Below are 14,408 nucleotides of genomic sequence, written 5' to 3'. Positions count from 1 at the left end.
TATATGAAAGAAAAGGGGGGAAATCTCGCAGTTTTAAAACATCTGCCTCTTCAAGCCCATATAGAAAGTGACTGCAAGAAAGGCATTTCTTTTTTTTTCAGCATTCAAAATCAACAACAGTGGCCCTCAAGGTGAGCAATAGGAACAGAAACTGAAATAACGGTGCAGAGTTAATTGTTCAGAAATTTAGGTCTGGTGTCTGCAGTTGCATCTCCAGGTTGTCAAAAGAAATATTAAATCAACTGGAACAATGCTGAAGGCTGGTGACAATATTACTTGCTACGCCATGTGTAGGTCATTGATTTACGTGCTTAGAATAGCATCCTGCCCATACCTCTGTTTGCACCATTAAAGACCGATGCATTCGAAGCTCATATACAACACCGTACACATCAACAGTGTTCTCCATCTCCATTTGATGGATCAAATGGTCAATTGCAATGAATGTCCCCGTCCTTCCGACACCAGCACTGTAAGAAAAAACAATTGCATATGTATTTAATGGCTTTGTGCTTGCCTTCAGTTAAGCCCTAAATCCTCGTTTATATCTCGGTTTAAGGATCACTTAACACAGCATAATTATCTTTCTTCTGTGAAAGAAAGAAAAAAAGACACGCACAATCTATTCTGCTGCTCTTAATACTCTCGGTGGATGCCTTTTCCTCCACAGAAGTGATGCACAGGTAGAGAGAAATAACCTGTCAAGTGGCCCTAGAGCCTATTGGCAACACGGTCCCAGGAGATGGAGCCCATTGCAAAAGCTGTCTGTTTGTCTAAGGCAGGGATGGGGAAACCTATTTCTTTCCAGATGTTGTTGGGCTCCTACTCCCAAGAGACCCAGCCAGCAAGGCCAACAGCCAGGGGAAAGGAGAGTTGTAGTTCTGCAACATCTGGAAGGACCACAGGTCTACAGTGTGCATCTATTTAAAAAGGAGGCCTTGCCTCTTTCTTTTCTTACAACTGGGCAGAAAGCAAAATAATGGTCTGGTCCCTGCCCTCACTCCATTTAGTTGGACACCTCTACATGAAGTAACTCTAAATATGCAGCGAGTGAGGTAAATTCATCTTGCTAGTGCTAAGATTGTGCCCAGGAAATGGCCTGGAAGAATCAGGTGCTGTATCATTGTTCACCTATAGGACACGGCCGGTGCTGTGGTCTAAACCACTGAGTCTCTTGGGCTTGTCGATCAGAAGGTCAGTGGTTCGAATCCCCGCGACGCCCCATTGCTCTGTCCCAGCTCCTGTCAACCTAGCAATTTGAAAGCACGCGAGTGCAAGTAGATAAATAGGTACCGCTGTGGCGGAAAAGTAAACAGTGTTTCTGTGCGGTCTAGTTTCTGTCACGGTGTTCTGTTGCACCAGAAGCAGTTTAGTCATGGTGGCCACATGACCCGGAAAGCTGTCTGCGGACAAACACTGGCTCCCTCGGCCTGAAAGCGAGATGAGTCCCGCAACCCCATAGTCGCTTTTGGCTGGACTTAACCGTCCAGGGGTCCTTTACCTTTACCATTGTTCACCTGAAAATCAGTGACTGTATGGAAAACTAGAATGGCAATAGAAACAAGAATACCCAACTTTGCATGTGTTAAGGCCCTGTGAGTTCACATCCCTTTATAAGCAGTGGCACTGAAAGATTCCCACCCCAGCTCCCATACTTCCACATAAACATAACTGTATATAGGATACCACTTAGACTTGGGAGTCTCCCCTCCCCTTCCAGAAAGTAATATTTGTACCTGCAGTGCACTAAGGTAGGAGAACTTGGAGGGTTCTGCTTCATGTATTCCTGTACTAAGTGCCTGAAGTTAATGAGGAGGTTGGTTGTTTCCGGAACACCGTGATCTGGCCAGGCTGTGAAGTGGAACTGTCGCACGGGGTGACTTTCAGATGAATCACTCTTAGAAAGGAAAATCGAGGAACAGGAGTAGTCATTAGGGTTCGGAAGAATGGTGTCACGAAGTATTTTATAATAATAAAAAAATTAAGCCTGTAAGCCGCTTCCTGGCAATTCTGTAGCGCCCGGCACAGGAAAACGTGAGCCATGAGAATGGCTTGGCGGAATGGAGAAAAAAAAGCAGGCAGGTTAAAGCTAAGTGGAAGGGTTGGGCCCCAAGGACAGCTGTGGAAGGAGGGACAGTGACAAGTTGCTCAGGGCGAACAGTGTCAGGGGAGGAAGAAACAAATGTTTAAAAGTGTATGAGACTCACACCAAGTGCCAAATACATTTCATTGAGCTAACTCATATTTCTATCCTCTGAGTGCTTGACCTAAGACCTGGGTTCAGTACACCTTCTGGAATTGCTGCAAGCTGAGTGTATTTTTGATGGTTTCAAATAGCTTGGATAAATCAGGGAAGTGAAATTTTTATACAGTGGTACCTCAGGTTAAAGATGCTTCAGGTTACAGACTCCGCTAACCCAGAAATAGTACCTCAGGTTAAGAACTTTGCTTCAGGATGAGAACAGAAATCGTGCAGTGGCGGTGCGACAGCAGCAGGAGGCCCATTAGCTAAAGTGGTGCTTCAGGTTAAGAACAGTTTCAGGTTAAGAACGGACCTCCAGAATGAATTAAGTTCTTAACCCGAGGTACCACTGTATCTAGCTTGACTGTTTTCACTAGTGATGGAGTAGTTCACACGCAATGCATTTTGGGATTGGGTGGGTTTTTTGGGGAAGGGAAATTTGGAGGTTGAGGGCTATGAAATATTGCCAGGGGAGCAACAAGACCTCTAGGCCTATTTGGTCCTCTTGGTAGACTGCGCCTGCCACACACACCTCCCTGGATGACTATGGGGGAACAGCATGGTTTCAGAGAACTTATTCACATGGGAAAGGTGTGTCAAATATAGAGACTCTGAGGCTCTACTTTGCTCCTAGTGATGAATGAGGAGATTTAGGAGCCTCTTCAATCTGAAAATTATCAATTTTCCCAATTATGATGTTTCCCAATTACCCAGTGTTTAATTTCAGGGTCTCAGCAGACATCTTCTTGCTTAATTCATTCAAATTCCTACTTTACAATTCTATGATTCTATGAAAAGTTTCAAACTTGAGTGGAGTGGATTCTGCCCATCTCTAAAATTCAGAATTAGAAACGCTTTTATTGTGAGCTCATTTTGTTGCCTGTTCCAAATCTGAAACGAGGTGTAAATTAACCTAAAATAAATAGCAGGCAACAAATCACATTGAAAAGGTAGGTCACGTGTCGAATCCAGAGCCCTGTTGTTTTTCCAAAATCAGAATAATAAGGCCAACAGAAGTTTCTAAAACCAGTCATAAATCATGCCCAGTCATATCAGTGCCCAAAGGTTTCTGTAGTGACAAGGAGATCAGATAAGACAGCAGAACTCCTTCTCAGAACCCTCTCTCTCTGGTGTCTCTGACAAGGAAATGTGATGTACCCTATGGCTGCTGGGACCCCATAGGATTGCAGCCTAAGTGATACGTCATCAATCCAGAGTATAAGCAAAACACAGACACACACACACACACAGAGAGAGAGAGAGAGAGAGAGAGAGAGAGAGAGCGCGCAAACAACTCACCTTTTCCATGGAGAAATCTCTTATTGTCCACTCTGGAAGGGGAATTTCTGAAGTCATGGCTACTGTTATGTCTCCATAGCTTTTGGATTGTTTATTTGGCCAATATTCCTCACATTTTGTCTAGAAATATAAATTATGTCAACTTATATGATAGGTCCACAAAAGTAAAAGGAATGTAAGAAATGTAAGGGTTGGGGACACTGGCTTTAGGACCAGATGGGGGGTGGGGGTGGGATAGAGTACCTGGGACCAGTAAAGATGCCCCCCCATTGTTCTCCTCTCCTGTTGAGTTACGTAATTATTTAGATGTCAATGCATTTGCAGGCCAGTGCCCTTTTCCCATCTAAAAGGTCCTTGTAGGGACTTGCATAAGAGTATCAAACACAGTTCTTAACTCACAAGTCTTTTCTGTTGCAAAGTGGTTTGGGGCGGGTATTATTATTATTATTATTAATACCCCATTCATCTGGCTGGGTTTCCCTGGCCACTCTGGGCAGCTCCCAATAGAATATTAAAAACACCAAACACCAAACAAATCAGGAGCAAAATAAGAGCTGGGCTGGAAGAGGTGCTGAATCCTTCCACTTATCCCTTATTATCAACTGCAGCACCATCTTGCCTAGGTAGCCTGCTTCCCGCTACCACTGCCAGCAAGCATCTCGGGCTTCAAAGCAACCCCAGAGGTCTTGCAGCATGCCTGCTGGGTGGAAGCCTAAGCACGGCAGTAGCCGAGGAACGTTCTTCTGTCACTCATGATGCTGCAGTCCCAAATCCAGAATAAGAAGCTGTTATCGTTCCGCTTTACTGTAGTGCCACACAAAAAACTTAGGGCAATACAAAACCAGGGCAATGTGGGGCATCTTTATCCTCCGCATGTGGATTCAACAACTTTATTACTGATCGCGGGGTACATCTGTTAAGGCATCAATCTTAGCTTCCAATTTCCCAGGTTGTGGTCTTAAACTGGTAGGGGTTTTTTTTTATCAGTGAATTAAATTTTTTAGAATCGTTGAGCTGCAAAATTTGTGGCGGTTGTGGTGCACAGCAACATTTTGTAGCATGTTTCGGAACTTTAACGAAAACTCACCCTGCCTTGTTCAATACATTTAGTCAGCATAACAACGGTATAAATTTTCTTCTCCCAGATCATGCGCCAGAAGTCTTGCACCGTATTGGGCAAAGGGCCTTGTGCAGCGATGAACTCTTTCTTGGAGTTGTAACCCTGCAATCAAAGTATGGTCTGAATACCACTTTTCTCATTTATAAATTTGTCATTAAAACACTATAGGTTTTTTAAAATAGGCTGGGAACACTTACCGGCATATAGTTTGCATTAATGTAATCATTGGTTGGATGGTCATGGATCTGAAGTCTGACACGAGAAATATCATCTGCAAAAAAATAATTAATTATTATTATTATTATTATTTATTATTATTAAAAGGATGTGTCAATATATTTTCCTTTTTCCACAGCACACACCACATAAAATGAATTAAGCCACTAAATAAAGAAAACACCAAGAACCAGATGAAAGAATATAGATGGTGTAGTAATTAGGATTAAAAGTAGCCTTAGAGTCTGATCCTAGCCCACTTTGCTGATAGGGGTGGAGGGGGAGAAGGGATTCTAGCACAGTGATAGTGCCCGGTTAGTTTTTAGTAGCAGTAGGGTTGAGGAACTTACATGGCAAGACATTGTTATATCTATTTTTTGCTTTGTTCTCTTGTAGTTCAGCTGCAAATCTGGGCTGATTTGTACCAACAGGCCTGAGCTCCTGCAGCAAATAGAGAAGGAATTTAGGATTATTTTACCTCATGGCATGCAAATGGTTCTTCAACACTTGGCCATATGACATCCAACAGCACTGAACTTTGTGGGAAGGTAATTCCTAATTGTTAGGTTTGCTTATTGTTTCCCATTGCATATGGCTTTTTCACAGTTGAATTTTGGCTCTTTACATAATGAAATCCACCTCAAAACATGAATTTCAGATTTCGCAGGGACTCAAGTCCTATTTGCACCTTCCTTTTCCAACTGTTCAGCGAAGACGGGACGGTCTTAATCGTTCAGCTGTGCAGGAGGAAGCATGTGTTGTTGTCATCATTTAATTTATTTCCTGCCCTTCACCCTAAGGGCCCGGGGTGGGTTACAACACAAGAGCTACGTAGCTGAGCTCTTATGTGGAAGAATGTAAACATTATGACGACAGAGAAAAAGCTAAGAACATTTCAGATGCATACCTCATACTCTTCTGCAAATCCACAGTTTGAGTCAGCTTTCTGTTTCTTAAAATGAGACTCAAAGTCTTCCACTTTAAATAACTTGGATCTGAAAGAAACAAAAAACAACCACCTTGTAGTAGTCGACATTATCTAGGACACACTTATTTTGCTAAAAACTCAGTTTCTGGAGCAGCTGCCAGGGAGAGGTGGTGGTGCACACATGGTCTCCTGAAGATGGTGGCAGCAGTGCTGGAATGTCCCCAGAGCCACCCAGGCACATTTAGTTCCCTTTCATAGGGACAGTACCTGAGATATGCCATCTATTGTTTTGGGCCTAGCACAGACTCTTGACATAGAAAAGGGTCACAGCCCAGTAGGGACTAGAGGTTTTATTTCAGGAATAGCTGGTGTGGAGGGGTGGCTGGGTGTACGCCTGGCCTCCTGACATCAGCGTTGCTGCCACCTACTAAGAAATAGAGGGAGGGGGGAAGGTGTGGCAGTGGGGAGGTCAGCATTGTGCAGGTACCTCAGCACAACTGTAAACCTTGCAGCTGCCTCTTCCCTCTTTTCCCAGGTAAGTGGCAGTGATGCTGCCACCAGGAGGCCAAGGTACAAGCTGCCACTGGCTGCTCTCGACTTATTTGTGCCATGAATTTTCACAGGTAGCAATCTGGCCCCTACACCAAGGGCATGCTGGAGTCCAACAAGGTGAGAATTAGGGACAACAGAAACTGAGAAATTCCAAATCCATATTTTGACAGCTGAAGTGCTGAGTGTACACAACATAACACGTTTGCTTAGGAAATAAAGCACTAAGCATTCTCTGAGAAGCTAAACAGAAATAAAACATAATCAAATGAGCGGCATGAATTCAAGCACTATTTCTATTATTCATCTAGAGTATAGTAAATTATTTGCTTACTTTCTCGGTCTGCAGAGGAAGGCGGAAAGGAAGAGAGAAAAATCGCACACATTAGTTACAGTCTTTATTAACTGAGCAGAACAATTTTATACATAATACTTGGATCTAGTATTACATAAACTACAAATTCCCTGCTGTGATACAAGAACGCCCAATTAAATTTTGGAGCAAAAGCATAGCTTTAAAAATTGATCTTCTTTATAGTCTAAGCTATGCTCCTGCCATTTCCAATTATTTAGTTGCATCTATTTCTCCTGACTCCTCACATAAATTGCTTCATCCGGAAGGATAAGAAAAAGCAACCCAGTAGTTACTACACATAGCTTGGGGGTACTCCTGGATCCTTTGCTGTTGCTTGAGGCTCGGATGGGCCAGCTGTGCCCCTACCTGGACAGGTATAACCCTACTCCCCTGTGCACACACAATGCACAATCTATCTTAGAGCCATAGAAACTAGGTTGAATTTAATACTGGTGAAACAGGGCACCCCACACCTAACCACCAAGGAAGAAAGGTAGTGTTGTAGTAGAGACCTTTGCATGTTGTTTAGTATCTTTACACAGGCATTCTGACACATTATTACACCAATTAATCATAACAGAGTTTTATAACATAGGTTATTAGGACCTCAATGACCCAAAATACTTTTAAAGCACTCTAAGAATTATCTCCCTCACCACTTTAAAACAAAGCCAAATCTGATTGATCCTCAGTATATTCTAAAGAGAAGATAGTAATAGTCAACTCACTCTAATTGGGTAAATGGCACCTGGTTGTTTTTTCCACCTTTCCTGTAGAATTGTAGATTTTGAAAAAGGGTTAGTTGCATTTTTCACTCTTGGAAAAACTGAAATAAAAAATACAAAGCTTTCCACAACTACTGGTTTGGCTAAAATGCCAACATCAGGCCACAAACTATGCCTTCCATTAAGCAACAAATATAGGATTGGAAAGTACTGGTGTCCATGTGGCTCAACCCATTTGCCACAAGGCACAGCTTTCCCCAAAGATGAACTGACACACTGCAGACGGGGGGGGGGAGGGGGTGCTGTGGGTGTGGGTCACCCTGGGTGTCACCAAAATGCCAGGCGGCACTCACCGCGGGGCCTGCAGCGTGCCCGAGCCATGCATCTCTCCTGGGAGAGACGCAGTAGCTTGGGCGCCCGCAGGCTCCACGCTGCCCAAGCGTTCCACCCGCTGCCTCCTCCCCAGCTGTAGGGCGGCTGAGTAGGAGGAGGCAGGCAGACTCCGGAGGCCCCATATGGTGTGCCCTGCCCTTGCCCCGCCCCTATGGGCGGCTCACTCCGCCCCTGGGTGCGCTGCCCCAGGCACCCGAGCTGCTTCCTCCGCTGCAGATTGCAGATTACACAGCATTCTATGAAGAACAGTGTGCAGAGCAACAGATCCAGAGCCTTTGAGGAAGTAAACCATCCAAGCTGCACATGAAGGCCAAAAAGAAACTACTACCCAGGGTCGCAAGCCCAATCTCATCAGGGAGGAATTTCTTCTAGACCAACTTTATGGCAATCAGGCACTGAGAGTGAACAAAATCCACCCACAGAGCCTTCCCAAGAGAAAAAAAAAATAGTATCAGCAGGGCATGACTTCTGATAAAATGTCAACTCCCTTCAAGAGCACTGTATCAGGTGGGTATCCCTGGAATAGTCAGCTGTGGCCAAGGGGAACTCAGAGAATAAAGACTAAGAAAAGAGGTAAAGCAGCTTTAGTTATTTTTAAAGACCAACCTTTGCTGACCTTTCAAGTCACAGTTTGGCAGGACTTTCTGTATTTGGACTTAGCTGGTTCATTAAGGAGTACCTATTTCTTACCTGCAGAGTTATTACACCCTGATAAAAAATAATTAAGGCCTCCTGACCTTCCTAAGACAGATAGCCTGAAAATGATTTGAATGCGTAGTAGAAACAGAGCCCAAGAATTCCAAATACGTGAAAGAGAAGCAGCGGAGACCTGCATCATGAAGTGTTATGCACAACTACATCCTTGTAAAGAATTATGCAGTAGCTAATATACCTTCTCTTTTTCCAGAAGATGAAAAAACCAATCCCTGCAGCAATAACAGCAGCAGCCAGAATGCATCCAACAACAGCTCCTGTGATGACATCTGGAAAAGAAACAAACGATTTTAACTCCTTTACAAGTCATAACGACAAGGCGAAAAAACAACAACCACAAGGTTTTAACAAGGGCCCTTCAAGTGTACTCTCAGCAATCACTAGCTTTTGTTGTCTTAGCTAGGCAGGAGCTCACAGTTTCTATTCAGCACTGAGATTTTATTGGGTAAAATTATTGGGCAGGATAACGATTCAGTGAGCTGTTTGAATCTCCCATTATCCAAACAAGCAAAAATGAGCAGACATTGCTAGCTGAACTCTCAGGAAGCAAAGAGTCGTTCAGTGCAATTCAGTGGTGTCTGAACAAATCAGAGTTTAGGTCTCGCCCCTGTTACACATATCAGACCTGGTTCAGTTGACATAGTAAGCCAACTGTGTGGGCTCCCAGAGAGGAGCTTGCAGCTGCTTTGCTCCTTCCTCAAGTCCTTTTAACTGCGGTGCTGCACTGAGCTCAGCCAAGGCAGGATAGCTCAGCCTGTAAAAGCATGAGACTCTTAACCTTAGGGTCGTGGGTTCAAGCCCCATGTTGGGCAAAAGATTCCTGCATTGCAGGGGGTTGGACTAGAAGTCCCTCACGGTCCCTTCCAACTCTACATATCTATTATTCTAAGGTCCTTCTTACTGTGTCCTCTGAACCAGGACTTATGGTTAAGGCTTTGCCCCTACTGACCATGAGCTGGCAACTGGAAAATTCCCATAAGGTGAACTGGAGCCTGCTCCAGGGCACATCTGACTCAACTACAAGCCACAAAGCGGATGAAAGTCTCAAGAGCAAAGAAAATCCAATAGCTAGTACTAGGACCTTATGCCCAATCCAGTGTGTAGTTCACACAAGACATCAGATGGTAAGGGAGGTCAGGCTGTTAGATACATGCAGGATTCCATGTTTAAGTGGGATTCACAAGAAAAAATGGTGCACTGTGGGATTTTTCTGTTCAGTATTCTGTGACACTCCATTCTCTCCCCCTTTTTCCTCCCAGCGCTCCACTGCAATCCCAATAGTACATTTGCATTCTACAGTTGCCAGGTATACTTGGTCCTCACTGTGGGGTTTGCATTTCTAAATTTTATTTTATTTTACAGACCTTGGAGTTCTGCTACTACAGTGGTACCTCGGGTTACATATGCTTCAGGTTACACAGGCTTCAGGTTACAGACTCCGCTAACCCAGAAATCGTGCTTCAGGCTAAGAAGCTTGCTTCAGGATAAGAACAGAAATTGTGCTCTGGTGGCGCGGTGGCAGCAGGAGGCCCTATTAGCTAAAGTGGTGCTTCAGGTTAAGAACAGTTTCAGGTTAAGAACTAAGTACTTAACCCGAGGTACCACTGTACTAATTTTAATAAACCTACCATATAAGATTGATGCCTGTCTTCTTGGGTATTGAATCTAGTTCCCAATCTCTTGGTCACTTGCTACTGAGTAAGTGTTTAACCTGAGACTCTGGAAACAGAGGATCTGGCCTTTAGCTTTTGCTTCCCTAGAATTTTAGGGGTGCCCGGTAATGTCTAGGAATTCCAGGTTGTTTGGACTTAAGGAGTGGTGGCAACGTATTACCTCACAGGGTTGGTTTTATATACCCTGCTCGCAAAGGTACTCTGAAACACAAAGGTCTAAGGCTACGCTTTGGCAAGGAGGGGAACAGAACTGGGTTCTCCTTTGGGGAAGGTTCTCAGGCAGGGTGGAAGGAGAAAGAACTTGCCCATGTGAAGACCACCTGGTGGACACCCTTACACACATGGTTCTTAATTGTAAACTATATGCTGATCTCAGTCAGCAATTTCTAGATCAACTCTGTATCCCCAAATGGAAACCAGAGTTGGAGATCATACATTTTCTATTACTGGGGGATGATCAGGAGCTCACCAAGTTAGTGGCTAAATATCTCTATTTGTTTTTTTGTCGTTGAAATACACTGCAGATGTCTGATCTCCCTGGAGACCTAGAGATGTGACGATAGACTGCTCTGCCTCCTTTCTTTTAGCAAATGTTTTTTGCCACTGGGGAAGTGGTAATTGTGTATTGATTTGTTTTGTATGTTTGGATGTGATGTCAATAAAAGGTTTGATGATGATGAAATAAATGTACCTGGATCTTGAGGTAAGACAACAGCATCTGAAATTTTTGAAAATGAGACATAACTCTCCTTTTCGTCGATGGTGTCATTCAAATAGTCAATGCGAGTAAAACCAGCAACATATACCCTAATGCAAGGCAGAGGAGAAAAAAAGGGGGATTTGAAATCAGAGTTTGATTTTAAAAGAAAAAGTGTGTCTTACTCATTTATTATGTTTTAGTCATCAACACGACTCAGGGAAATGGAGTTAGAAATAGAATTAAAATACCTGTATGAATTAAGTGGGATTAACTTCCCACTGACATAACCATGTGTTACGGATCCGTCTCCTATTTCAATAGTATGCTGTTCACTGTTGGAGGAGGAAGAGGAACGCATTTGCTCATCTTTGACATATGCAACGTAAGCATCTGCTCCCCGTTTCATGAAATCATCATAGGTATATTTCAAGGCCTCTGCAGAGACTACATCTGTATGGGGGGGAAAATGAGAATACATCATCATGTACCATAATTATCAAGAAAATAAAAAGTGATAGATTTTTAGATACTCATAGAGTTCAATAGCAGTAAAATATTCAACGGCTACTTCAATATTGTCCAAAAACAAAATATTAAGTTAAAAAAAGAAGTAAACCCATAAGTTACATGGGGGTTACATTTTGGGGATTGAGCCTAAAGCCAAAATCGTGTATAGTCAAAACACAATGCGTTCAAGTTTCTATCTTGGTTGATATAATAGCTTTTATCAATACCATGCTGACAGGTGCTCTATAGCAATATAAACATGAAACAAAGTGGGATACAAAAATTGGTTTTGCTGAGGAATCAATACAATCTTGATTGCACCCAAAAAATGTTGACATTTCCTTTACCGTTGCCAGAAACAATCAGATCTGATCATTGCAATAGTGCAGGTATCAACCCTAAATTTTACTTCTCAGAATTTTACTTCTACTATTTTTTTTAAAACAAAAGAGAAAGTATGGAACAGAGCTTCTTACATAAAGACAGATTTTTAAAAATAAATGATAAAATGGCTGTACTGGCCATGCATTTTGTTTTTGTTTTACCTTTTGATGTGACGATTACTGCATATGCTACTAAAGGTCCATGGCTTGCATTAAAGCTACTGAACCGAACTGTCAAGGAGTTGTGAGTGGTTCCCACAATGGTAGGGGCTGTAAGTGGAGATGGAGGGTCTGGAAAACAAATATTTGTTAACTGAAAACATTTATAAACTGTTTAATATTTTAAAAGTCTCAAAGCAGTGTACAACATAAAACCAGTAAACGTAAAAGCAAAAATACAATGTAAAACCTGTAAACCACTAGTATAAAGCATATAAAAACAAATAAAACAAACATGGAAGGAATGTGGGGGGAACAATTTTTGTATATCAAATCTCTTTCTGCAGCACTACAAAGGAACACAACGGCCTGTTTGCAAAGAATAGCCTAGTTCTTGATTATCTGTATAGCACATTAGCTATGTTGAGATTTGCTGAAATGATTTTTGTATGGTGGCTTCTGTACTCTACAACTCTTAAAAGTGCAAGTTACCACCTGGAGTCACCCACTTCATTCAGAAGCTCCAAATGCCACTATACATTGCAACTGCATCATGCATGATGCCACCACATGTATGTTCCTTGCAGTGGTTTACATACATAGCAAACAACAAAGGATCAAGCAGCAAACATTGTTGTTGTGAAAGCTTTAAGGCCCTCTATTCCAAGTCAAACTGTAAGAGACTTTTCTTGGTGGCTGCCCCACAACTGTGCAACTTCCTTTGCATGGAGCTTCACAAAAGCTTAATATTTTCTGAAAGCACTGTAAGATGTTCCTATTTGGACTGGCACCTTCTTGCTTAGAAATACTTTAGTTTTCACGCAATACCTACAGTCCAATATATTCTATTGAAGTGGTCCAGAGAAGCTTGTGCCATAATAAATTTGCTCATCTTGAAAGTACTACAAGGTTCTATGCTGTATATACTAATGGTATTCTGTTTTATTTTTGTTTTAGTTTTGGTATCCCACCCACCCCAACAGACACAATTGCAATAAAAACAAGGGACAAAGGGGTTAAGGATAATAAGATATGAACTCTCCAGCTGTGAGGTTTTCCTTTAGCAAAAAATGGAAAAACTCTTTTTCTCAAATAAGTGGTCATAAAACTATTTCTAAATTTGTAAACAACCACACACCCACGTCTATCTCTGTTGACAAACACACACCTTTTCACTGGGCCTAAAATTTGCAATGTGATATAATTATTTTATGTAATGCCAATAGCTATCTAGTTCAGAAACCCATTTCCATTATGCATTCCTTGCCAACAACCCCAGACAAAGCAACCTTATGCTTACCGCCAATACTTGTGGAACATATTTTTTCCTGAGGATGGCTATCTTTCCCACACGAATGTGTGACAATTCTTACAGTGTAGTTGGTATAGTAGTTCAAATCTGTTACTGTGGTATGGTTTTCCAATATATTTTTGCTGCCCCAAGTACTATTTAAGACGTCAACTCCAAAGCCAGCAAACGTCCCCTTTGGATTAGACCAGTTTAGAATCAATTTTGGCTGCTTGGCGACTTGCATGCAGTTCAACACCTCCACTCTTGCAGCATCTACATCAAAGAAAGCAGGCTAGTCACACAGGGTATTTAATAAACACACACAACACTTGAATGTAAAAGGCAGCAGGGCAGAACAGAACCAAATCTCTTAATTCCTCCTACTAGGTTTGTTCCCTACTTTGTCTCTTTACAATACTGTGGTCCCAATGTTCTCAAACGGAATCCGTTCCGGAAGTCCTTTCAACATCTGAAACGTTCGAAAACCAAGGCGTGGCTTCTGATTGGCTGCAGGAGCTTCCTGCACTCAAGCGGAAGCTGCATCGGGACGTTCGGCTTCCGAAAAACGGTCAAAAACCGGAACACTTACTTCCGGGTTTTCGGTGTTCGGAAGCCGATTTGTTCGTCAACTGAGCCGTTGGAGAACCAAGGTTCCACTGTATGCATTTCAGTTTGTTCATAATAGGAGACAAGACACACCACAACAAGGAGGGCACAAGGAGAAACGAAATATCAGATTTGGATTATGTATAACAGGCATGTCCAACTCCCAAGAGACTGCGATCTACTCCCACTATAAAAATAGTGCCAGTGACACTTCCATTGGATTGACCAAAGTTGTTGAGGTTTTGTTTTGGGGAGGAGAGGCGATCAACCAGGGACACCTCACAATCGAGTGGTAGATCACAATTGACCTGCGGGACATGCCTGATATGTAACATTCATCTGGCCAGGAAAAAATGTGTTAAACAAAAAAAGGGGCCTAGTCTTGCAATTAACTGCTGCATAAGAGCTAACAGAAGGCATTGTGTGGGGCTTCTGCGCAAGACCACACGGCAAGAGACTGCACACACCTCGCGCAAACGGAAGCACAAGGATTGCAGTTCTTGTATCTTATGCAAGAGATAAAACACTCAATTAGAAAAGGCCTTTTT

At 42.6% G+C, this 14,408-nt stretch overlaps 1 protein-coding gene across 6 annotated transcripts in view; it reads right to left on the bottom strand.

The window, feature by feature from the left end:
• The window catches only part of PTPRJ (protein tyrosine phosphatase receptor type J), a 75,460-nt gene that overhangs the window by 2,513 nt on the left and 58,539 nt on the right, over window positions 1-14,408 (bottom strand). For all 6 annotated transcript variants that reach the window (XM_053393322.1, XM_053393299.1, XM_053393290.1 and 3 more), the window contains 14 exons: window positions 13,264-13,527; window positions 11,967-12,095; window positions 11,163-11,364; window positions 10,906-11,021; window positions 8,720-8,810; window positions 7,438-7,479; window positions 6,689-6,697; window positions 5,785-5,872; window positions 5,228-5,318; window positions 4,859-4,932; window positions 4,629-4,763; window positions 3,542-3,661; window positions 1,737-1,897; window positions 335-470 (listed from right to left, as the gene is read on the bottom strand). In XM_053393322.1, coding sequence (XP_053249297.1) covers window positions 335-470; window positions 1,737-1,897; window positions 3,542-3,661; window positions 4,629-4,763; window positions 4,859-4,932; window positions 5,228-5,318; window positions 5,785-5,872; window positions 6,689-6,697; window positions 7,438-7,479; window positions 8,720-8,810; window positions 10,906-11,021; window positions 11,163-11,364; window positions 11,967-12,095; window positions 13,264-13,527 — 1,658 coding nt within the window. The remainder of the gene's footprint in view (window positions 1-334; window positions 471-1,736; window positions 1,898-3,541; window positions 3,662-4,628; window positions 4,764-4,858; window positions 4,933-5,227; window positions 5,319-5,784; window positions 5,873-6,688; window positions 6,698-7,437; window positions 7,480-8,719; window positions 8,811-10,905; window positions 11,022-11,162; window positions 11,365-11,966; window positions 12,096-13,263; window positions 13,528-14,408) is intronic.

The sequence above is a fragment of the Podarcis raffonei genome, chromosome 1 (genome assembly GCF_027172205.1).
Source record: "Podarcis raffonei isolate rPodRaf1 chromosome 1, rPodRaf1.pri, whole genome shotgun sequence".
Classification (NCBI taxonomy): Eukaryota; Metazoa; Chordata; class Lepidosauria; order Squamata; family Lacertidae; genus Podarcis; species Podarcis raffonei.
Note: the sequence above shows the minus strand (reverse complement) of the source record. Positions and strands in the feature narration are given on the sequence as shown.